Here is a 25,889-nt window from a genome sequence, read left to right on the forward strand (position 1 = left end):
TCTCAGGAGTCCGATACCACTTGGGACTGTAGTCCATCAAGAAAGTATCTCACTGCCAACCTAAGGACAATTAGGGATGTACAATAAATGCTGCCAGAGATGTCCACAGCCTGTGAATTAACAAGTCCCATCAGGAAAACTCAAATGAGCAAGAACCAATACAATGAAAGCTCCAAACCTGGCTTTCTTGCTGCTCTTAGTTTTGGGGGTAGTGTTGGATTTGCATTTTGGCTCTTTAGGTTGCTTGGGTTCCTTTGCACCCTTAAGCTCCTTCGGTTCTTTGGCCCCTTTGGCCCCTTTAGGTTCTCTGATGCCCTTGGGTCCTTTAGAACCTTTTGGCTCCTTAGCCACTTTGCCCTCTTTAGGTTCCTTGTCTCCTTTGGGCTCCTTTCTCTTCTTCTTTGGTTTGGGTGCACTGTCGCCGGTTGCTGTTTCACTACCTGCCTCTTCCTTTGGCTCTTTTTTCTTCCTTTTTTTCTTAACCCTTGTGCCTCCATCCTCGGCCTTGGAAAGGGTTAGTGTTTGGTCCACGTTCACATCTGCCAGCGCACCTTGAGCATCACTCTTGCTGCTGGTCTCAATCAAGGGTCCAGCTGGTTCTGGAGCTTTTGCTGGATTGAGTAAGGTTGGTTGGTCCTTGGTGCTTGTGTGCGAGAGCTGTGCTGTGTGTCCATCAACATGCGAGGCATCTGACGTCAGCGGATGCTTGGATGCCTTTGAAGTGGAAGGCTGCAAAATAAAACAGAAATTTTTTTTTAAAAAGTTAAATCCTTTAAACATTAATTCAAGTTAATTACTTTAAACTTTAATTTTCTTATTTAAACACTAATTATATGATGTTACCCACTGGGTATTAAGACCAAGTGCAGGCTTCAAGTGAAGTGAGCTACAGGGGATAAAATAACTAAAACTGAACATTTAGACATAATACTGATTTCATACAAACTGATTTTTAATTTCCATTATGAATTCATACTTCTATGTTTTTAATGGAAACTGCCTATGTAAACATCTCATACTGTAATGACACCCTGCTACTACTGGTGGCACTGGAGCTCCTCCATTGACAAGTAGATGCAATTGCAATACAAGAAGTTTATATGGGTCGATTCCATTAAAAACGTGGACAAATTTATGATAGAAAATGTGACTAGGCGCTGCAGTGACATTATTTTAGTACATAGGAATGATTTTGTTTGCTCCATTTCTTTTCTCTTTCACTGATTGTTTATGACAGCAATCCGATGACCCTTCAACCCTGGAGCTTATTCTTTATGAATAAACATACGGCAAGAACACATGATTGGGATTGGGGTGTTAGAAAGCAAATTAAAACTAAGTTCCACCCTCACCCAACACACATTTTCGACTAAAACTCATTGGATAGTGGATTAAGTCGACAAATGTTAGCCAACATTACTCTCCCTGTACCAAAGCTATTGGTCAATCAGATTAGTAGATTCTAAATAAAACATTAAACTGTCATAAATTTCTATCATAAATTTGTCCATGTTTTTAATGGAATTGACCCATATAAACTTGTTGTCTTGCAATTGTATCTACTGACACCAGATGCTGAAGATCTGAAAGAAAAACAGAAATTGCTAATCAAACTCAGTAGGTCTGGAAGTACCTATGGGGAAAAAGCAAAGTTAACATGTTGTGTCCGATGATTCTTCTTTAGAATGCTGCCAGCAATTTGCTTTTGTTACTAGGTGTTAAGATTCCCAACCTGTTTTCAAATCCCACCCGATATCTGTAACCAGTGATCCCAGCGTTAATCCCTTTGGAACATCACTTTCTCCATTTGCTAATCAGACTAAAAGCCTTCAATCTGTTTACTATTTTGTAGAAGGCTTGCTATTCATTCAAATGCTATCCTCTGACCTTAGTTTTTAGTCTCCTATACTGCATCTTATCAAAGTACATTTAAACTCCAGTAAATACCATTTCTACATAAAAATGCAACATTGTTGGTTTCTTATTTTTGTGAATTTAGAGTTTGAGCCACCAGGTTTGACTAGCTTATGATTTATCTTTCTCCCTTTCTAGTCTAGAAATAATTGATAAGCTAGTCAAGTTTCGTTGGAAAGGCACGGAAATAACAAGAACAGAATCTGAAACTAGACAATAAGTTGCATCCAGAAGTGGCAATGGGTGCCGGATTAATTGTTAATTTTAAGTTGGAAATCAAGGCTGGGATAAGGATTAGGTCACAGATCAGCGTTGAAAAGTGTGGTGCTGGAAAAGCAAAGCAGGCCAGGCAGCATCTGAGGAGCAGGAGAGTCGACGTTTCGGGCATAAGCTCTTCTTCAGGAATGAGGCTGGTGTACCAAGCGGGCTGAGTAAAAGGTGGTTTGGGGGGGTGGGGGGGGGGGCTGCTGGGAATACGACAGGTGGAAGGTGGTGAGGGTGAGGATGATAGGCCGGAGAGGGGGTGGGAGCGGAGAGGTCGGGAAGAGGATTGCGGGTCAAGAGGGCAGCGCTGAATCCGGGGGTTGGGACTGAGATAAGGTGAGGGGAGGGGAAATGAGGAAGCTGAAGAAATCTACATTCATCCTGTGTGGTTGGAGGGTTCCTAGGCAGAAGATGAGGCGCTCTTCCTCCAGGTTTCATGTGGTCTGGGTCTGGCGATGGAGGAAGCCAAGGATATGCATGTCCTTGGTGGAGTGGGAGGGGGAGTTAAAGTGTTCAGGCACGGGGCGGTTGGGTTGGTTGGTGCAGGGTGTCCCAGAGGTGTTCCCTGAAACGTTCTGCAAGTAGGCGGCCTGTCTCCCCAATGTATAGGAGACCACATCGGGTGCAGTGGATACAGTAAATGATGTGTGTGGAGGTGCAGGTTAATTTGCGACTGATATGGAAGGATCCATTGGGGCCTTGGAGGGAGGTGAGGGGGGAGGTATGGGCGCAAGCTTTGCACTTCTTGCAGTTGCAGGGGAAGGTGTCGGGAGTGGAGGGTGGGTTGGTGGGGGGTGTGGACCTGACGAGGGAGTCGCAGAGTGAGTGAGTCTCTCCAGAACGCTGATAGGGGTGGAAAGGGAAATATATCCCTGGTGGTAAGTCACAGATCAGCCATGATCTCAGTGAATGGCGGAAAACGCTCAAGGGGTTGAATGGCCTACTCTCCTTCGTATATTCCTATAGATGAACAACTCCTAAATCACAATTTTAGAATCCCACCATTGGTGACATCCAATTTTCTCTTATGGGATTTTAGTATGTGAAAATTTGCTGATCTGTAAGGCATTCAACGTGGTTCCCCATGGGGAGACTGATTAGCAAGGGTAGATCTCATGGAATACAGGGAGAACTAGCCATTTGGAGACAGAACTGGCTCGAAGGTAGAAGGCAGAGGGTGGTGGTGGAGGGTTAGTTTTCAGACTGGAGGCCTGTAACCAGTGGACTGCCACAAGGATCGGTGCTGGGCCCTCTACTTTTTGTCATTTACATAAATGATTTGGATGCGAGCTTGAGGGGTATAGTTAGTAAGGTTGCAGATGACACCAAAATTGGAGGTGTAGCGGACAGCGAAGAGGGTTACCTCGGATTACAACAGGATCTGGACCAGATGGGCCAATGGGCTGAGAAGTGGCAGATGGAGTTTCATTCAGATAAATATGAGGTGCTGCATTTTGGAAAAGCAAATCTTAGCAGGTCTTATACTCTTAATGGTAAGGTCCTAGGGAGTTTTGCTGAATAAAGAGACCTTGGAGTGCAGTTCATAGCTCCTTGAAAGTGGAGTCACAGGTAGATAGGATAGTGAAGGAGGCATTTGGTATGCTTTCCTTTATTGGTCAGAGAATTGAGTACAGGAGTTGGGAGGTCATGTTGCAGCTGTATAGGGCATTGGTTAGACCACTGTTGGAATATTGCATGCAATTCTGGTCTCCTTCCTATCGGAAAGATGTTGTGAAACTTGAAAGGGTTGAGAAAAGATTTACAAGGATGTTGCCAGGGTTGGAGGATTTGAGCTATAGGGAGAGGCTGAACAGGCTGGGGCTGTTTTCCCTGGAGCGTTGGAGGCCGAGGGTTGACCTTATAGAGGTTTACAAAATTGAGGGGCATGGAGAGGGTAAACAGGCAAAGTCTTTTCCCTGGGGTCAGGGAGTCCAGAACGAGAGGGCATAGGTTTAGGGTGAGAGGGGAAAGATATAAAGGAGACCTAAGGGGCAACGTTTTCACGCAGATTATGGTACGTGTAAGGAATGAGCTGCCAGAGGATGTGGTGGAGGCTGGTACAATTGCAACATTTAAGAGGCATTTGGATGGGTATATGAATCGGAAGGGTATTACAAGGATATGGGCCGGATGCTGGCAGGTGGGACTAGATTGGATTGGGATATCTGGTCAGCATGGACGGGTTGGACTGAAGGGTTTGTTTCCATGCTGTACATCTCTATGACTCTATGAATGTGGCAATTCAAAAAATGATTGTGTTGTTTGACAGAGTGATCTGAAGAATTTTAATAACTTTGACTACTGGGGAGCCTCAGAAATAAAATGGTTGAGAACTATAGACTTAGATCAAGAGTTGTCAGAGGGACAAAGGAGTTTATGCATGATGTCAATGGTCTTACTTAGTTTAAAAATATCCACAGGAAGACAGTATGTTAGAAAAATCTTAAGGAAGGTAATGTATTGGTGGTATTTATTCTTAAGAACAGCATATGTTTATATAACATTTATCACAACCTCAAGTGCCCCAAAGAATTTCATAGACGATGAAGCATTTTTGAAGGGTAATCATTATACAAAGAGGCAATTTGTGTACAGCCATGCCCTACAGAGAGCCAGATCATAACCAGGTAATACGTTTTAGTGATGCTGATGGAGGGACAAACAGTGTTCAGGACAGGGAGGAAAACTCCTTGCTCATCTGCAAACAGTGTCACCAGTCTTTGAAGCCTGCCAGAAAGAACAGATGGGTCTCAGCTGAACATCTCACCTGAAAAATGGCACCTTCAGATAATACCGTTCTAGTACCGCAGAGGGACCATCAGCCTGGATTATATATTCCATTCTTTGTAATGGAACTTGAATCCTGGACTTTCTGACTCAGGTGAGAACATTCCGACAATGAGTAACATTATTTTTTTGAAGCTTGAATGTTGGCAGCTGTGACTTTTGGGAGCAGCATTGCTGGTGGTTCAAGGAGGAATGCTGACCATACATGTTCTTCAAATTGTGCCTGGAGTTGTTTAACATCCACTGAACAGAGCCTTGGTTTAATCACTCATCTGAGCAGCAACTTTAACAATGCACCCCTCTGCAGTCTGTCAGTGCATCCTTCCCTCCCCCAAATCCTGCTAGCCCACTGCCCTATTACTTCTGAAATTCCACTCCCTCCACGTCTCAAATTTTCAATTCCCATCCTCTGTTCAAACACTCTCAATCCCACCACCTGTCCACTGCACAAAAATAGCCTCTGTTTATGCAACTGCCTGTTGCTGAACAATTCCCCGCATTAGAACTCATTTGTCCTATAACTTTATTTTCGTGCATCTTCCCACCACAACTGTCCACAACTAATGGTGGTAGGTACTGCTAGCCACTTCAGTTCCAAACACAATTCCCTTCCCAATTACTTTCAGCTCACTCTCCATCTTTAACACCTTCTTTCATTGGGTCTCTTGTGGTTCAGTGGTCGCATCCCTACCCACCAGCCAAGAGACCAGGATTCAAGTCTCACCTGCTCCAGAGGTGAAGAATAATATCTCTGAACAGGCTGACTAGGAAAATAGGTTAAATAATTTTTTTCAAAATAATGCCTCTATAACCCATGTGAGGATGCATGAATTTATCAGACCAAAACTTACATTCAAAAAACCCTCCTTCAAATTGACTTCTTTAGACAAGCATTTGGCTCGCTCTCCAAAAATCTCCCATTCTCGGCTAATAATCCATTAATTATGCCTCAGTAAAGCACCTTAAAATATTTCACTATTTTAAAAGCACTATATAATTCCAAGCTGTTCTTGTTGAATATCAAACTACACTGGTTTGGTCCTGTTCACTTCTGACCTGTAAGTAACAATGTCGCTGACTGAGCCAAACTAACACCGTGGAAACTCAGGAAAAGGCCTTGCGGTCAACAATCAGGACTTTGAATCTGATCAGTTCCCACTGCAACATGGGACAGCTTGCATTTATATAACACCTTTAACATCGTGAAATGGTCAAAGGCATTCCACAACATTGTGATCAGACAAAAACTTGAAACCAAAATAATAATGAACCATAATAGGAGTTTTTGGAACAGGTGGCTATAAGTCTGACCAAGGTGTTAAACAATGCAAAGCTAAAAGAGCAGAGGTTTAAGGAGGAAATTCCAGTGCCTGGAGACACCCAGCAGGAAGGAGTTCATGGAGGGTTTGAATGAAAGGATATGAATGTTAACGTCAAAATTTTGATGCATTTAAACAAAAAACCGACACCTAGACATGGACTGCAATATTCACTGTATATAGGAAATACAGGACACCACCCCTCCCTCAAGTTATCAAGCAATCACAACATGAATAGATTCAGAGTCTAGAAACACAAGCCTCATTTAAGTTTCAAATGTGGCCCACACAATTCTACAGCTTAACAATTAACAACCAAGAAAACATTAAAAAATAAGGCTCTATATGAAAAAGCTGAGCATAAAGTACATTTGAACACACACATGGCAGTGTAGGGCCTAGATTATATACAAATACCATCAAATTACAAAACACTTAAAACAACAGCACTAACAATGTCTTAGAAGATACTCACTGACTCAACAGAAACGTGGCCAGTTAAGGAAATCATGAAATGGATCACTTTCTTATTCATTAGGTCACTGTCCCTACACAAAGCAGATACCCGGAAATTCACTCCAACTCTTCTAGAAGAATGGAGCTCTGTTTTGAAAGAAATCTTTCATTCAGTGCACTGAACAAGCCTCCAGAGAGGAGATAGCTCACGGAGCCTGCTATTTGTTTTTGTTTAGAAGGCCCAGTGGGCCTTACGCTCCGAGTGAGGCTGCCGGGGCTCGTTTTCTCTCTTGCACACACACACATACACACAAAGAACACCTCGGGTCACCACTGCAACTCACACAGCAATGCTCACCTGATATCTAACTTCACCGGGGTAAGCTAGTGCAGTGTCTGCCCCCATTAAAAAGCAGGCCATTTCCAACCATCCTTAGCCAGACTCTGTCTCTATTTCAGCAGGGAAAGCGAGACGTTTGCATCACAGTCAACACTTGATGCTTTCTCTCTCTCTCTCTCTCTCTCTCTCTACATCACTGCACAAATTGCATTTTCTCCTCCTCCTGATATACTGCAGCATTACGCTGCATACACAGTAGGGGACGAGAATCAATGCAGGACCCAGCACTTAAATCAATACCTTCCCGCTCAACACAAACAGGCTTTGATCTGCTCACTCAACAAACCCCTTAATAAAAAAAACATTTCACTGCCCGCTTCCTCTACCCTTCAAACACAGACTCCAGATTAAGGGGAGCTCTAGTTATAAATGAAAATCCCCATTTAAATGGAGTCTTCAAGAGAAAGAGATCAGTTTGCTGGAGAATTCCAAGGCATCTGAAACACCCTCCTTTGAGATAGTCTGAGGAAGATGGTCATAACTTGAATCAATTTTTTTTCAACTTAATTTTCCTTCAAGAAAATTAAGAACTTGTGCTAAGTATATATAAATAATTGAAGAGCAGTCGCAGTGATTTTTTTTCTGGAATGAAAGCAGCCAGAAAGCATTAACACACCATCTATCTGAGGTTATTTAGGTCAGCAATAAGTACTGTTGCCCCCGAATCAGAAAGTTGTGGCCTTGATTCTAACTCCAGAAAATGATATTCAGTGCAATAACTGAGGAGATGTTTCACCGTTGGATGTGTTGTCTTTTTGGATGACACAATAAAATAGAACCTGTCAATCCTACTGGGTGGTGTACAGAAGAATAAAATTTAATTTAGCAAAATGGTACAAAATGATTAAAAATGTGACTTTTCCCCAATACCTCAACAAGTTTATCATGTGATTATAAGCAAAACTTTCATAGAAATAGATACTGCCTCCTGGCCTCTCATGCTGATCTAGTCCATTCCCCATAATGTTCTAAATAATTGTCACCGTTTGAGAGGTCTTTTTTCTACCTATAATTCAATTCCTAGTAGCTAGTACCTGGTTAGGCCAATAAAATCAAGTCTATCAATGTGAGCGTTCACTTTTCTGCGCATGCAGATAGACCATCTGTATTTTAGATATTTGGCAATTAATTGTAATGATACCATCTCCAGCAATGAGTATGGTAACAAGATCAGACAATTCAGCCCCTAGAACCTGTCTAATTTTATTTATTCAGGGGATGTGGATTTCACTGGTTGAACCAGCATTTATTGCCAACAACTAAATGCTCTTGAGAAGGTGGTGGTGAGCTGCCTTCTTGACCTCCTGCAGTCTCTTGTGTTGTAAGGAAGGGACGCTCAGGATTCTACCTTGGTGACAACAAAGAAACAGCAATATAATTCCAAGGCAGAGCAACACGTAGTTTGGTGGGGAACATGCAGGTGACAGATTTCCCATGTATCTGCTGTCTTTGTTTCTCTAGTTGGGAAAGGTTGCAGTTTTGGAAGATGCTGTTGGACCTGCCCGCATGATTTGCTGCAGTGCAATTTATAGGTGGGGGTAGGCACTGCAGCCACTCTTTCAGTAGTGGAGAGAGTTAAGGTTGAAAGTGGTGGATGTAGTACCAATCATGACTTGTCTTGAGTGGCAGAGCTTTTTGAGTGTTGTAGAACTGAGCCTATCCAGGCAAATGTAAAGCATTCCATCACACTCCTATCTTGCACTTTTTAGATGGTTCATAGGCACTCGGAATACAAGTGGTGAGATACATGCTGCAGAATTCCTCGCCTCTGACCTGCCATGTTAATGGCATTGAATATTATAGGGAGCTGATTAGATTATTTCTTGTTAGAGATGGCCATTGCTTGATATTTCAGGACCAATTAAAATCTAGGCTAATTCAGCCTGGATATTGTCTGGGTCTTGCTGCATTTGGACATAGTTTGCTTCAGTATCTGAGGAGTTACAAATGATGCAGAACATTGTGCAGTCATCAGCAAGCAGCCCACTTCTGACCTTATGATGGGGGAAGGTAATTAATGTAGCTGCTGAAGATTGGGCCTCAGACACTGTACTGAGGAACTCCTGCAGAGATGTGCCGGGACTGAAATGATTGACCTCCAACAACCACAATCTTCCTTCGTGCCGGGTATGACTCAACCAGCACAGAGCATGCCCCACCCCTTCCACCCAACTAACCAATTCCCACTGACTTCAGTTTTGCTACAGCTCTTTGATATCATACTGTCAAATGCTGTCTTGATGTCAATGGCACTAATACTCACCTCACGTCCACTAATTTCCTTGATGTTTACCCGACTAAAGTCTGTTGATTTTCGTATTGTAACGTTCTACTGATCCCCAACATCCACAGCGTGTTCCTGATTTCATAATCCTGGGTACCAATTTCTCATGTTAACAGATGGAACAAGAATTTGTGACTTTGGGATAAAAACAACCATTTCAGACCACTCAAAGACTTTTCATGTCTTTAACACAATGGCGTTTTCAAATACCTGTTTGGGACCACAAAAATATAGACAGTCCTGAACCCTGCATCCTAGCCTCCAAATAAAACTGTTACATGAAAAGAATATGCTAATTTTGCAGGACAGTTTTTAAGCATGTAGCAATAGAATAATATCTCAGCAAATAAATAGTAAGATAATTTTGAGATGGTGCTGTTGGTAACTGACAATTGAAAAGCCTATCCAGAATGAAATTCACCAGCACAAGGTACACATTCAAACCCACTCAACTTTGGAACAGAAGTTTTTAAAACCAAGGCTACAGCCATATTTGCATTCCTGTTTCTATTTGCTGGATTGTTGTCTTTGAATATTGAGAGGTTAGAAGTTTGGAAATTACTATTTTTAGAAATGTGGCCTCACTTAGGGTCAGAGTACTAAGATCCTGAGATATATATATATATATATATATGCACGCAGATGAATGGAATGCAGATTTAAATTTATATATAGTCAAAGATTCATAGACACCAAATGCTTTGCCAACTTTGTACAAACAAGGGATACTCCCTCAGCCCTGCAGGGTGCAGATGGAATTTTATATCTTGACTCAAATCAAGGAAATTTGGCAAGATTTTCAGAAACAGCCATCGAACAATGGAAGAACAAAGACAGAACTAGCTTATAGAGTCACATACAGCCCAGAAACAGGCCCTTCAGTCCAATCAGTCCATGCCAAGTATAATCTTGCCACAATCTCAGACAACCCAGAGCACTTCATTGACAATGAACTTTTTGAAAAGTGGAAATGCAACCAAATTGCGTACAAATAGCAATGACACCACCATTTAAATAAAAACACAGGGCTCAATCTGACAAGCTCTTTCAGTAACACATGGGCATTTGAAGTCCTGTTATTCCAAGAAGTCAAAGGCACAAGAACATTTAACTTTATTCCACAAAGGTAAAACAACACCTGCACACTTGGTGCAACGCTCCATAGTTGCTGCTTAGGCATTATACAAGGATAATGGAATTGTTCCAGAAGATCTGCTTTATCCTGCTATCGAACATCATCCTGACAGCCCTCCACTGTGCCTCCTCCAGTCTCCGCTCCACTGGTCTAAACCACTCCCCCACTCCAAATGCAACAAAGACTGGGTCCCCTTGTCCTCACCTACCATCTTTAAACACTTCTGCCAATTCCAATCAGACCCCATCAACAAGAACATTTTCCTCTCCCCACTCCTCACTGCCTTTCACAAGAACCGTTGCCTTTGCCAATCCTTGGTTCGTGCCACTCTCCCCAGTAAACCCTTCCCCTCACAAAACCCCCAGGTACCTTCCCCTGCAACTGTAAATGATGTAAAACCTGCCCGTACACCAACCTCCTCCATTTCTACAGTAAATCAGACCGCAAATTGGAGGAACACCACCTCATCTTCCACCTGGGCCTCGAGCCCAGAGGACTCAACATTCAGTTCTCCAATTTCAAATAACCTCCCTTCCCACCCCCCGACTTCCTTTCCAGCCCTTCCCTTCCCTCCCATTCCTTTTACTGATCCCTCCTTGCAGCTACCACTGGATTCATTCCTCCCATTGACTAACCAGGTCATAGCCTATGTCTATGTCTGTGTTCACCTATCCCTACCTCACCACCTTGTCCATCTCTCAACATCCCTCCCTTTATTAGCAGTTCCCCTTACCCCCACCCCTAGTTCTGAAGAAGGGTTACACCTGAAACATAACATCAGGAGATGGAAATGTCAATCTGGCTATCTTCCAGCCTCCTGCTTGTCGACATTGCACATTATTCCCAGGGAAAATGAGAAGAGAAATGTCAAAACAGCGCCAGGAACCCAGGTTTGATTCTCGCCTCGGGCTACTGTGTGGAGTTTGCACATTCTCCCTATGTCTGTGTTAGTTTCCTCCAGGTGTCTAGTTTCCTCCCACAGTCCAAAGATGTGTAGGTCAGGTAAACTGGCCATGCTAAATAGTTTTAGGTGCATTAGTCAGGGGTAAATATGGGGTAGGGGAATGGGTCTGAGTGGGTTATTCTTCGAGGTTCGGTGTGGACTTGTTGGGCAGAAGGGCCTGTTTCCACACTGTAAGGAATCTAACCTAATCTAAGACATAAGATGCAGGACTGCCATAACATGTTCAAACAGGTTGATTGAGTCTGGCAGGAAGGGATTGAATACAATTTTAACACTGCACTAGTGGATAAGGCCAGAGAATACAAAAACGGGAAAAAGACAGAGTTAAAGGATTTGAATGCAGACGCATTCATAACAAAAGGGATGAATTGCTAGCGCTGATAGAAATAACAAGGTACACCTGATAGGCATTACAGCGACATGGTTTCAAGGTTAGTAAGGTTGAATTTGAATATTGAAAGGTATCTGACATTCCCAAAGGACAAGAATCCCGGAAAAGGTGGTGTGATAGTTCTGTTAGTTAAGGAATCATGAGTACAGTAGCATGAGATAACCTTAAATCAAAGAAACAAGATGTAGAATCAATTTGGGTAAAGGTAAGAAATAGGAAAGAAAGAGCTTAAATGCGTTAATTGTTAATAGGCCTCAGAAAGGAGTTATACCGTGGTCAGAGCATACAGGAAGAAATCATTGGTGCGTATAAGGTCTATAATTATCAAGGGTACTTTCAATCTTTCTGTAAATTAGGCAGATCTGATTGGTGAAAGACAACTGGACAATGAGTTCATACAGTGTTTTATGGATAATTTCTTCGAAAAGTACTAAAGCCAAACAGAAAGCAAGCTATCCAAGAATACATAATGTACAATGAGACAGAAGTAAGCAATAACCCATCTCTAGGTAAAACAGCCCCCAGGTGATATGATCATAACAGGATAGAATTTCACAAACAGTTTGAAGGGGAGAAGTGTGGGTCTAAGACTAGTGAAGAGGGAAATTAGGTTAAAAGGTGGGACAGTAGAAATGCAATGGCAGACTTTTAACATGATATGAATAACTTGGAGCAAAGATTTATATCAGTGAGAAAAAAAGGTCTTCGGATGCATTTTTCATGGTTGAAGAAATTAAGGATCGCATCAAACAGAAAGGAACACTTCACACATCTGCAAAAATTACAGGTGGATGAGAGGATTGGTCAGATTTTAAGCATCAGCAAAGAATGATCAAAAATAATACAGGGAGAAAGTATAACAACAAAGAAAGCTAACCAATAATAAAAATGATAGCACAGATTCTACAAGTATTTAAACAGGAAAAGAGTAACTAAAGTTAGTATTGGCTCTCAAGGCAATGAATCCAGGGAACTAACATTTGGAATCCATGACGATGGTTGTTCAGAACTGGATGTAACCTCTTGTGGGACAGACTGGGACTATGGGATACAGTTAAAGAATAAAAGGATACCGCTTCTAAGAAAAAGGTGAAAATTTTACTCTCTAGGACAACAATTAGTCTGGAGAATTCTCTTCTCTCAACAATGGCGAAGGCTGGGTCCTTCAATTCAAAAGGCAGAGATAGCCAGAATTTAAATCAATAAGAGCTATGAGTGGACAAGTTGGTGGAATTGTGACCACAATCAGACCAACCATGACCTTACTGAATGGTGTAGCAAGTTTACTCTTAAGTCCTATTTTTCTGCGTGTTGTTCTAACAATTCTTTGTCAAAAGACTGATACCATCCAGGGTTACTTGATTGGCATCCAATTCACCTCAAATATTCATCACTCTACCATCAGCTACTACAGCTGCAGCGTGCACATTCTACCACAACCTGCAAGCTCACTTTCAAGTGAGATAATTCAGAGTTGGAAATATCTGTTCTTTCAGTGTGCATGTACTTGTTATTAATGCTTTCACATTATTTGGGCGTAATGGCTACACCAGTATTTGTTGACTATCCTCAATTGCCATCAAAAAAATGTTGGCGAGCTGCTTCCCTAAACTGTTCCAGTCTGTAGGTGTTGTGCCTTTATTTAAGGAGGACAGTAAGGAGAAACTTGTGAACTATAGACCTGTGAGTCTAACATCAGTGGTGGCTAAGTTGCCAGAGGGGATTCTGAGAAACAAGATTCACATGATTTTGGAGAGGCATGGACAGATTAGGGATAGCCAGCATGACTTGTGTGTGTGGGAAATCATGTCCCTCAAACTTGGTTAAGTTTTTTGAGGACATACCAAAAAGATAGACAAGGGCAAAGCAGTAGAAATTATCAGAATTTTTCCTGATGAAGACCTCCAGCCCAAAACGTCGATTTTCCTGCTCCTTGGATGCTGCCTGACCTGCTGTGCTTTTCCTGCAACACACCCTCAACTCTGATCTCCAGCATCTGCAAAACCTCACTGTCTCCCTGTGTCTTCAAAGAGTCAGTCAACGCTAAATCTAACAAGGAACAATGAAGCTACTTCTGATAAGATAACAATATTGTGGATGAAAGAATCTTAAAAATCATTAATTTGGTCATACCACAGACCGGAAGGACAAAAATCTGTATAAAAATCCAACACCAGAACAAATCAGCAACAGAATTTCGAAGATCAGCAACACACAATGATTGAATACCACACTTTTTGAGACAGACAGTTTGTTGAAATCTGAGTTAAATTCCACCATTAATCAGGTAATAGCCATTGGGTTGTAGGACTTTACTTGCTTACTTGATGGGTCTTATTTTAGTTGATGCATGTAATAAAGTTTAAATAATTGTTTCAGTATTTGATTGTGAGATTTCTTAATAAGTTTTCGAATTAAAGGCAGTTTGTGGTTAGTTATCGACAAAGAACACTTAAAATACCAGGGCACAGTTAGACAATGGACCAAGTGAAGGTAAATGGGATTCGTATAGTTTGTATGTCAGCATACACGCGGTGAGCTGAAAGACCTGTTTCTAAGGTGCATGACTCTGTATAATCAGGGAAGTTTGATTATACAGATGCAATGGCACTTATTAGCTCCTCCTTGAGTCATTGAGGTGAAGGCATTCCTAATATTGCTATGAGGTTAGGGAGTTTCAGAACTTTCATTCAGAAGCCTGGCATGTCCAAGTCATCTGTTCAAACCTCAAGAGTACACAGAAAAATCAAGGTAAATTCAGATTTTAAAAAAGACATCTGATTCCGTTTGATTTCATGCTCCAAGAATACTATCTTCCATTACAGGATCTAACCATTTCCTGCATAGACAAGGCCCCAAACAGTTTCCCTGGCAATTAATTAACCTGTCCTGGGTTAAAGAAATTGACAAGGTCTTTGAATCTACTGAGCCTTTGATCCAAAGAATGCTGGCAAGCCAGCAAAGACATTAGCTAAGCAAAGAGCATAACTGATGGAATAGTAGGATCCCACAGTCAGTGATCTTGTCTTGCCAAGAGAACAGAGAATGCATCTGAGTCAATATAAACAGAAATTGTTCACCCTATTCCCCTGCCCAGCATTTGTTTGCCCAGGTTTCATCACTGTGGATGAGTGCAAGGACAATGGAGGTTTCATCAACTCTCAGCTCGTGCTCTCAGTCAGGTAATAAAGTCAGAGTTGCACAGCACAGAAACAAGACTCTTCAGTTGAACTCATATATCCAAAACTGATCTAGCCCTATTTGGCCCTTTACCCTTCAACACTTCCTATTCATGTACCCATCCAGATGTCTTTTAAATGTTGTGGTTAAACCGACCTCCATCACTTCCTCTAGCAGCTCATTCCATACACGCACTACTCTCTGCATGAAAAAGTTGCCCCTTGGGTCCCTTTTAAATCCTTCTCCTCTCACCTTAAACCTATGCCCTCTAGTTTTCGACTCCCCTACCCTGGGAAAAAAGATCTTGGCTATTCATCCTTTCCATGCGCCTCACAACTTTATAAACGCCTGCAAGGTCACCCTTCAGTCCCTGATGCTCCAGGGAAAATAGCCCCAATCTATTCAGTCTCTCTCTATAGTTCAAACCCTCCAATCCCAGCAACATCCCTGTATATTTTTTACTGCACCATTCCAAGTTTCACAACATCTTTCCTAAAGAAGGGAGTCTAGAATTGCACACAGTATTCAAAAAGTGGCCTAATCAATGTCCTGTTCCGTCTCAACATGACATCTCAACTACTATACTCAATGCACTGTCCAATTAAGGTAAACAAATCAAATGTCTACAGTGATTCCATTTTCAAGGATCTACACACATCCATGCTGAAGTGTCTTTGTTCTGAATACTCCCCAGAGCACTACCATGAATTGTATAAGTCTGCCCCCAGTTGCTTTTCCAAAATACAACACGTCACATTTATCTAGATTAAACTCCAACTGCCACAACTCGCCCCATTGGCTCATCTGATCATGGTCCTGTTGTACTCTGAGATGATCTTTCACTGTCCACTACACCACCTAATTGGTATCATCTGCAAATTTACTAACCATACCTCCTATATTCACTTCCAAACCAATGTCCTATACAGCTGTAATACGACATCCTAATTTCTATACTTAGTGTAGGGACCAATAAAGGCAAGCGTACCAAATGCCTTCTTCACATACCAGTCTACATGTGACTCCACCTTCAAAGGAACTATGAATGTGACCCCACGGTCTCTTTGCTTGGCACCACTCCCCAAACCCTACCATTAAGTGTACAAGTCCTTCCTTGATATGTCTTACCAAATTGCAGCACCTCACATTTGTTGCTGTTATTCCACTCTCCTATTCAGCTGGGAAATAACTGCTGCTGCAGCTTTTGCATTGTGTATGTTGACTTCAGCATCAAGTGACAGATCACAAGTGATTGTGAAGCCTTGCTGTGTGAGTCTATCAACAATCTCCAGTGCCACATTCTCAATGTTGACAGACAGCAACATGGAAACATCCTGGACCATGCCAATTGCTTTCCTGAAGCTGCGGGTCAATCAAATCTATTCCCAAGTGTAAGAGAGTGTTTTCTCCAGTTGCTACTGAAGGTGATCCTCAACAAGGAATACTCTTCCCCCTTGGCTCCTTGGTCATCTCTGTCGCAGAGTTCAAACACATCCATGTCTGTGGTGTTTCTTGGATTCTGGTGGATACCTAGGTTACAAAGGCCTATCAGCACCCAGAAAAAGGATATCTTACACAGATAATTGGGCTTTGGACAAGTTGCTGGTTTGAGGTTTTCTCTCCTTGCATTTTTTTCTCTGACATGCATTCACTTTTGAAGGAAATTCACATCATTCCCAGATGAGCAAGGCTGACAGCTCTCGACCAATCTGGTTTGCAAGTAAACACCCTTTGTAGATAAGCTTGTAGATAGGTGGGATATTATAAGAGCAAAGAGCGTGTCAAAGAAAGTTAGGTTTGGAACACAATTCTATTCAACATCACTGAAGATCTCAGAGTTCCACAAATGCCCCACCATACCCAGTACATTGACATTACCTAAAACATTCTCTTGAATACAGGAAATCACAAGAAGCAGCTTCAGTGGGCAGCCAATTTTCTTTACCAACTTAAATAAACTCTATATGCTCACATGGTCAAATGCCTTGATAAAATTGAAGAGGTGATATATAGTAAGTCTCCTTTCTTCACAGCATTTCTCTTGCAGCTGCTGGACTGAATGTGGATCTTACTGTTCTGAAACCACACTGGGATTCAGAGTAGATGCGTTCAGCCAGGATATGTGGTCTGACAAGGGAAACAGGACAAATATTTTTCCAATGATGAACGGTCTCAATAGCAGTTGCAAGCATGGTGGTCACTGCTCTTGGATAGAGTCAGAATCTTTGACTCAGGCATATCCTGGGGCAATGCTCTCTGCCTCAGCAGAGACAGATCTGCAGAAGCACTAGTTACCTGCACTTAATGATTTCAGACTGTATGGTGTAAGCCCCAGCAGCTTCATCCATGACCTCCACTGTGGGTTTGATATGTTGCTGTTTGATGAAGGCAGATCTCTATGGTGTCCACAGCTTCATGGGAACGCTCTTCTCTCTGGAGTACAATTCAAGGCAGTGCTCCACTCACATATTTTGTTGCCTTGTTTTCAATGAAGCAATTTTCAGTCACAAGCCTACCGCTTTTTTGACCCCAAAATAAATGCTCTAGCATTGTGTGTGTTAAAGAACATCTAAACATTCTGACAATGCTGCAACCAGCAGTCCTGGGCATATTGCCTCAACATGTTGGACTTTATTTCAAACAATTCTGTTTTTAGAGTCTTCTCAGCCCAGTCTCTTGACATTCACGAAAGAGGATCTTTTGGTTTAAGGTTCCACGATAGTGATTTCTTTTGGTCTTGCTTCTTATATTAGAGTGTTGGATAGTAGATGGTGTCTTGAAGTCTATTCTATTTCATTGCTGCACTCTATTTGGGAATGCTGCAGAGCACCGGTTTAACTAAGCTGATGAACTGTTGACTCCTCTCTGCACAGACAACATGGCTGATATCAATACAAAGACGACTTCTCTGATTTAAATGGAAAAACTTCAAAGGTCATATCCTAAACCAGAATTTGATCTGTGTTACAATCAGTGCTGTTGCAGATGTAGGTGCACTCAGATGTGTGGTACCAATGCCCCAAACTTAGTTATCTTCAGGACATCCCATGACATATATTGTTCTGTGAGAAGGTGCTAATTACACAATGCTTGCAGCAGCAGTAAAGCTCAGGTAGTCTGTTAATTTTCATTTAATTTTTTCAAATCATGAATTCTGCAGGTCTATCAAGTTCTTTATAGAACTGGTGCTATCTCTGTAATGAAGCATTATGTTTAAGAGGTAGATACTCACCTAATTCAGTGGCTTTGTCCCAGTTGAGAAATGCAAAGATGGAAGTTTCAAAACTGGGTGAGGGGCTGCATGAATCTAATAAGGAAAGTGGGTTGACCATCAAGAGTAAACTCCTCAGAGAAGCCTACAGCTTGCACAGACTATTTTTCCAATCTCTTCCCCTGCCAGTAAGATTAAAAAAATGTTTGAGTGATCCAGTCTTGGTATACTTTACCTAATGTGGGGAAGCCATATCAATGTTCAGCTGATTAACTTCCATTACAGCTCTCTTGAGCATTATCAACTATTTGTATGTCAGTTCCACACATTTGATTTTTTATGTGATGAAGCAAAACTTGTTGCTCAAATTAAAGTTCACCATATTGCAAGGCAATACACCAATGACCAGTTTTGCATTTTTGCCAGTTGACACCTTTTCTACTCAGCTGATGTGGTGGATTTGATCCACTTGTTCAGCCAAGACTAAGCCTATATGCCCCACTAAAACCATGCAAATGTGGCAGGTCAGCATCTTTCCCATCAGAAGGCCCAATTCAAGTTGGACAGTGGCTAACCAGTGGGATGCAATGGTCCCTCTCACCAGAGACAGGCCATTCTCTACCCAAATAAACCTGCTATATCCTAATTCGGAGATGCCGGTGTTGGACTGGGGTGTACAAAGTTAAAAATCTCACAACACCAGGTTATAGTCCAACGGGTTTAATTGGAAGCACACTAGCTTTCGGAGAAATGCTCCTTCATCAGGTGATTGTCACCTGATGAAGGAGCGTCGCTCCGAAAGCTAGTGTGCTTCCAATTAAACCTGTTGGACTATAACCTGGTGTTGTGTGATTTTTAACTTTGCTATATCCTATGTTGTGTCATAATGTGGTCAATCCAAATCTGTTGCTTTTCTTGATGACATTTACAAACAACCTTCCTCCTCCATTACCGAGAACTTTTTTATTGCTTGTGTTCTCTCTAACTAGCACATCCCATCAGAAATCTCTAGAACCCATCTCATAACAACCTAGCCTTTGGATGCCTACATAGGGAAAGTTTTCTATTTTAAGTCAATAGTCCTTAAGTCCAGGACAGACAGACAGAAGTAAAAATTGTTAACAGAATCAAACAACACAGTTGATCTGTTGGTCTTGCACATTTTTATAGTTTCCTTTTGACCATAATAAACACATATCTGTTTAAAACACCCTTTCAGGCAGAGAATTCCTGATCACACTGTGCACTGTATTTAAAAAAATCCGTATACAATGTCTGGTTCTTTTAGCAATCACCTTAAAACGGTGTCCTCTGGCTGCCAATTCTCCTGCCTGTGGAAATAATTTATCCTTATTTACTCGACTAAAGACCTTCATGTTTTCAATAACTTCCCATAAACTGAGTTCACCTAACACATCCATTTAATATTCTGGGATCCTCTCATTGATAACACCTCTCAAACAGATAACATTGATCCCATAGAAACAGATTGTCCAAGAGTCAAGGAGATCCTCCCGGTTATATTCTTCATTTAAGAATTTCAACCTGTGGATGACTTTGAATTGTTAAAGCTCCTTGTGAAGTACCTGTTTGGCTCAGAAATGTCAACTTTGAATACTTGTCAAAGTACTTTTTTTATTCACTTGCGGGATGTGGACATCACTGGCTGGGCCAGCATTTACTGTCCAATGCGAGCTGGCCTTGCAGTGGTGGTGGTGAGCTGCCTTCTTAAACTGCTGCAGTCCATGTCCTGCAGGTAGACCCACCATGAACTTATGACTCCAACCAAACAAGAGTTTGCCCTGATACCCAGTGATTCCAATTTTACTAGGGATCCTTGATGTCCCACTTGATGAAATGCAGCCTTGATGTTAAAGGCTGCCACTCTCCCCTCCCCTCTGAAAGTCAGCTCTTTTGTCCATGTTTGAACTAAGGCTGTAATGAGGGCAGGAGCTGAGTGACCCTGGCAAAACCCAAACTGGGCGTCATTGAGCAAGTGTGGTTCCTCAATTCTATCCACACTGATTCTACGCCTTCTGACTTCTTGCTGTTGCCTCATTTTAAGTTCTTGCTAACAGCACAACACCACTCCATCTGCCCATCTGCTGTGCTTGAGAGCATCTTGACAGCACTGTTGACGATACCTTCCATCACTTTATTCATGATCAAGAGTGGATGCTTAGGGTGGCAATTGGTCAATAGATGTTAGTGTTGTAATTGCACTGGAAGAGCCTGGCTAATGGAGGTGCAAGTTCTTGAACATTAGTGTTCATTACTATTGTCATCAGGGCCCATAGGTTTTGCAGTATCCAGTGCATCTAACCATGTCTTGCTATCATGTAAACTGAATTGAAGACTGGTATCTGTAATGCGGGGGAACCACTGGAGGAGGTCGAGGTGGATCATCCACTTGGCACTTCTGGCTGAAGATTGTTGCAAACACGTCAGTCTCATCTTTTTGCACTGATGGGTTGGACTCTTAAATCATTGACAATGGGGATGTTTGTGGCACCTCCACCTCCATTCAGTATTTAGTTGTCCACCAATGAAGACTAGATGGGGCAGGACTGCAGAGCTTAGATCTAATCCGTTGGTTCTGCAATGACATAGCTCTGTCTATCACTTACTGCTTATACTGTTTGGCATGCTGATAGTCCTGTTTGGAAGCTTCACCAGACTGACACCTCTTTTAGGTATGCCTGGTGTTAGTCCTAGCATAAGCCGTTACAGGGTTGTTTCCCTGGCTTGTTGGTTCATTGCAGATTGTGGAGTACAATTCTGCAGTTTTTGATTTCCCCATAGCACCTCATCGATGCCCAGTCTTGAGTTGCTAGATCTGTTCAAAGTCTTCCCCATTTGGCACGGTGATAGAGAGACACAGCCTGATTGAGAGCCTTCTCAAGGTGAAGGTAGGACTTTGTCTCTACAAGGATTGTGCGGTGGTTACTCATACCTTGCGGCTGCAGCCAGTGAGGTTGAGGTCATGTATGTTTTTCCCTCATTGATTCCCTGACCACCTGCCGCAGATCCAATCTAACTGCTGTGTCCTTCAGTTTCCAACGAGCTTGATCAGTAGTGCTGCTGCCAAACCAATGTTGGTGGTAGACACTGAAATTCAACACCCAGAATACATTTTGTGCTCTTGCTCTTCTCAGGGTTTCCTCTAAGTGCTGTTTAACATGGCGGAGTACTGATCCATCAGCCAAGAGAGGACGGTACGTGATAATCAGCAGGTTTTCTTGTCCTTGTTTAACCTGAAACCATTAGACTTCATGAGACCTGGAGTCAATGTTGAGGACAACTCTTTCCGACTGTATGCTACTGTCCTGCCAACTCTGCCAGTGGAGATATCCAGGGATTGTAATGGTAGAGTCGGTCATTGTCTGTAAAGTACGATTCCATGAGTAAAACCATGCCAGGCTGATGCTTGACTAGTCTGAGAGACCAATTTAGGCAATAGAACCCAAATGTTAGTAAGGAGGTCTTTGCCAGGTTGACAGGGCTCTTTCTGACATTGCCTTTTCTTGTGCCTAAGTCAATGCAAGGTGGTCTGCACTGTTTCATTTCCCTTGTTGAGACTTTGCAATAATTGATTCAAATGAATGGCTTGCTAGACTATTGCAGAGGACAGTTGAGAGTCAATCACATTGCTATTGGTCCAGTGACACATATAGGCCAGACCACGTGAGGATAGCAGATTTCCTTCCCGAAAGAACACGAGTGAGCCAGGTGGGGTTTTTCCCCACAATTGACAAAGAGCTCACGGTCACCATCAGCAGTTTTAAATTGAATTGAAATTTCATCCCTGCATTAATACATAAACATTTTAGAAAAGGAGGAAGCTGGAAAAATCTCCATGTCTCCAGAACTGCAGTTAAACACAACTTGCAGTCATTTGAAAATTTCACTTTAATTTAAAGAGAATAACAATACCAATCCAGGCCTGATGGGCACAAACAAAGTACACCAACCTGGAAATCACAGGATCTGAAACTCATGCACATAGAAACGCCACCTGTAGACAGTTAAAGATAGAAACACTATCAATACATTCCTCCTCCTCTAACTAACAGCTCCAGGAGCCAGCTGTACTTTGTAAAAAAAAATACTCTCAGACAGAATGTTGAACTATTGGCAAAGATTCTAACTCACGTAAGCAAGCTTCACACGGTCAGGAAGGAGAGATCCATCCAGAGTGAGACACAGCCAGAGTGAGTATACTGAATGGGGAATCTGGAGGCAGCATGGGAATGCAGTGCAGAGCAGAAGAGGTGTTTTATGCTTGCTTTTTTTTGGTTCATAGTTTGTAAGGCTATTTTTTTTAAACAACATAAACTGAAGTCCAGGATCGGGGCCCAACACAAAAAAGTGGCATCACAGGTAAACTGTAAGTTCACTGGTTGGGGACAGCTGCTAACTTGACTATATATGCTGGTCACACTCACACTGAAGGTAAATAGAGGAAATATTTACAGGCAACAAACTAAGACTAGTACAAAATTTGTAAAAACACAGTTAAGAACTAAGTAATTAAAACAGGGAGGCCAGATCAGGCAACATGTCGTAGCCTGTATGATGTGAGAGATGGTGAACCCCGTTGGGGTTCAGGGTGACCACAGCTGGAATAAGTGCTGAGTGCCTGAGGAACTCCGGCTCCAAATGCATGAGCTGCAGTCTAAGCATCGAACTCTGCCACACATCAGGGAGGGGGAAAGAGTTACTTGGATGCTGTATTTCAGGAGGCAGTTACATCCCTTACATTAACTACCTCAAATCCAGTCAGTGATCAGGGACAGGAGGCTGCGACTACCAGCCAAGCAGGTAGAGGGATCCGGGAGGTAATGATGAAGGAGCCTCAGCTCTTGAGCTTGTCTGACAGGTTTGAGATTCTTGCCCCGTGGGGGAGAGAGTAGGGGCTGCAGGGAGGATGAACAAACTGACCGCAGCAACAACATACAGGGAGTCATTCAAGAGGTGGGAGAAAAGAGAAATGATTTTGTGATCAGGGAGAGTATAGTCAGGGGAATAGGCACTGTTCGCTGTGGCCAGGATCGAGAGTCCCAAATACTGTGCTGCCTACTTAGTGCCCTGGTTCAGGATATCTGATCTGGGCTGCAGAGGATCTTGGAGTGGGAGGGGGAAGATCCAATTGTGGACCATGTAGGTACCAATGATATTGGCAGGAGGAGGAAAAAGATTCTGCTGAGGGAATAGGAGCAGCTCAGACTAAATTAAAAAGCCGAACCAGAAAGGTAACTGTTGCTGGGTTACTACCTGCACCACAAACAAATTGGCACAGGGTCAACAAGATTAAAGAGGTAAATGTGTGGCTGAAAGATTGGTGTGGGAGAAATGGGTTTGAAGTACTGGGGAAGGAGGGACCTGTTCTGATAGGACGGGCTCCATCTGAATCATATGGGGAGCAGAGTCCTGGCAAATCAAATAACTAGGGCTGTGAACAGGGTTTTAAACTAAACACGTGTGCATGTTTTTTTTGGGGGGGGGGGGAAGAGCAGGGAGCGAAGAGGAATAGTGTTTTAGTTGCATGGAAATTTACGGAAAAGGTTAAAGTAAGGTGAGCACTCAGCAGAGGTTATTAGTTTCCAGAACAAGTAATTCGACAGTGTATGGAAAGGGTCAGAAACCTACCTTCAGGCACAGCAGGTAAGGGTACAACTATGGAAAAGGGGACAGGCAATACAGGACTGAGGGTGTTGTACTTAAATACACACAGTGTATGAAACAAAGTAAATGAGCTTGTAGCACAGATTGAAATTGGCAGGTACAATGCTGTAGGTATCAGAGATGTGGATGAAAGGGATCAGGGCTGGGAACTAAATATCCAAGAATACACAACCTGTGGAAAGCAGAGACAGATGGGCAGATGGAGTGGTATTGCATGAAATTAAATTGAGGTAACAGCAAGAAGTCAGAAGGCGTAGAATCAGTGTGGGTAGAGTTGAGGAACCACAAAAGGTAAAAAAAAATCCTGATGGGGTTATGTACAGGCTTCCTAGCAGTGGAGAGAACTTGAAGAAAATAAATCAGGAAATAGAAAAGATGTGTAAGATAGACACTATTATAATAATCACAGGGGACTTCAATGTGCAGGTGCACTGGGAAAATTAGGTTGGCAGCAGATCTCAAGAAAAGGAATTTGTGGAATGTCTATGAGACCAGTATTGGTTGCCCATCCTCAACAGGCAGCACAATGGGTAGCACTACTGCCTCACAGTACCACAGATCAGGTTCGATTCTACCCTCGGGTGATTGGATGAAGTTTGCATATTCTCCCCATCTGCATGGGTTTCCTCCGGGTTCCTCCCACAATCCAAAGATGTGCAGGTTAGTTGGATTGGCAATGGTAAACTGCCCACAGTGTCCAGGCTAGCCATAGGAAATGCAGGGTTACACGAACAGGGTAGATGAATGGGATCAGTCTTGACTCGATGAGTAAAATGGCCTGCTTCCACTTGAAGCAATTCGACAATTTTAAAAAACGGAATTTGTGGAATGTCTACAAGATGTCTTTTGGAGCAGCTTGTGGTAGAGCCCACTAGGGAACAGGCAATACTGAATTTGGTTATGTGTAATGAGACAGATTTGATTAAAATTAAGGTACCCCTAGAGGGCAGTGGCTCTCATGTGATAGGATTCACCCTGCAGTTTTAGAGGGAGAAGCTGGAATCACGTAACTGTATTACAATTGAGCAAAAGCAACTACAAAGACATGAGGGAGGATATGGCTGGAGTTGAATAGAAGGGAAGACAGTGGAGCAGCAATGACAGGAGTTTTTGGAGTAATTCAGCAGGTACAAAATTCATCCCACAGAAGAAACAGCAAACTGGGCGGGGGGGTGGAGGGTGGACGAACCAGCCATGGCTGACAAAGGGAAGTCAGGGACAGTAGTAAAGCAAAAGAAAAAGCCAATTTTAGTAGGAATCACAAGGATTGGGAAACCTTTAAAACTAGAAAATATCAAAAATAGCAATAAGAAGAGAAGAAATAGGTGGGTATGCGAGCAAATAATATAGAACACAACTGCAAATATTATTTTTACTTATCTAAATGGGAAGAGAAGCCAGAGTCAACATTGAACCACTGGAAACGGAGGCTGGAGAAGTAATAATAGCGGAGTACAATAAAGTAATAACAAAGCAATGGTGAATAGGTACTTTACATCAGTTTTCACAACGAAAGATACCAGTAGCATACCAGAACCTCAAGAGAGATAAGGACAAAGCTGAGTGTAGTGGCCGTTGCTGAGGAAGCTGAAAGGACTGAACATGGATAAATAACCTGGACACCCCAGAGTTCTGAAGGAGATAGCTGAGGAGATGGTCGAAACATCTTTTGGGTGATCTTTCAGCAATTACTGGAGTCAGGGAGTGTTCCAAAGGATGGGAAAATGGCACGTAACACCTCTGTTTAAGATGGGAGGGAGAGAACAGGAAACTATTGGCTGGTTAGCCTGACTTTGATTGATCGCGACATCTTAGAGCCCAGTACTAAGGGTGAAATTGAGGAGTACTTGGGAGTTGAAGAGTGTGATGCTGGAAAAGCACAGCCAGTCAGGCAGCATT

The 25,889-nt window shown here is 42.5% G+C and overlaps 1 protein-coding gene across 6 annotated transcripts in view; it reads right to left on the reverse strand.

Moving 5' to 3' along the window:
- The window catches only part of chd6 (chromodomain helicase DNA binding protein 6), a 255,925-nt gene that overhangs the window by 177,713 nt on the left and 52,323 nt on the right, over positions 1-25,889 (reverse strand). For 3 of the 6 annotated variants that reach the window (XM_072556110.1, XM_072556106.1, XM_072556105.1), the window contains exons 1-2: positions 7,099-7,253; positions 179-729 (exon numbers count right to left, since the gene is read on the reverse strand). In XM_072556110.1, coding sequence (XP_072412211.1) covers positions 179-729; positions 7,099-7,161 — 614 coding nt within the window. In that variant the 5' untranslated portion in view covers positions 7,162-7,253. Of the gene's footprint in view, positions 1-178; positions 730-7,098; positions 7,254-25,889 lie in introns of those variants that run through there. The other 3 variants (XM_072556108.1, XM_072556107.1, XM_072556109.1) reach the window with 1 other exon arrangement.

The sequence above is a fragment of the Chiloscyllium punctatum genome, chromosome 37 (assembly GCF_047496795.1).
Source record: "Chiloscyllium punctatum isolate Juve2018m chromosome 37, sChiPun1.3, whole genome shotgun sequence".
Lineage (NCBI taxonomy): Eukaryota > Metazoa > Chordata > Chondrichthyes > Orectolobiformes > Hemiscylliidae > Chiloscyllium > Chiloscyllium punctatum.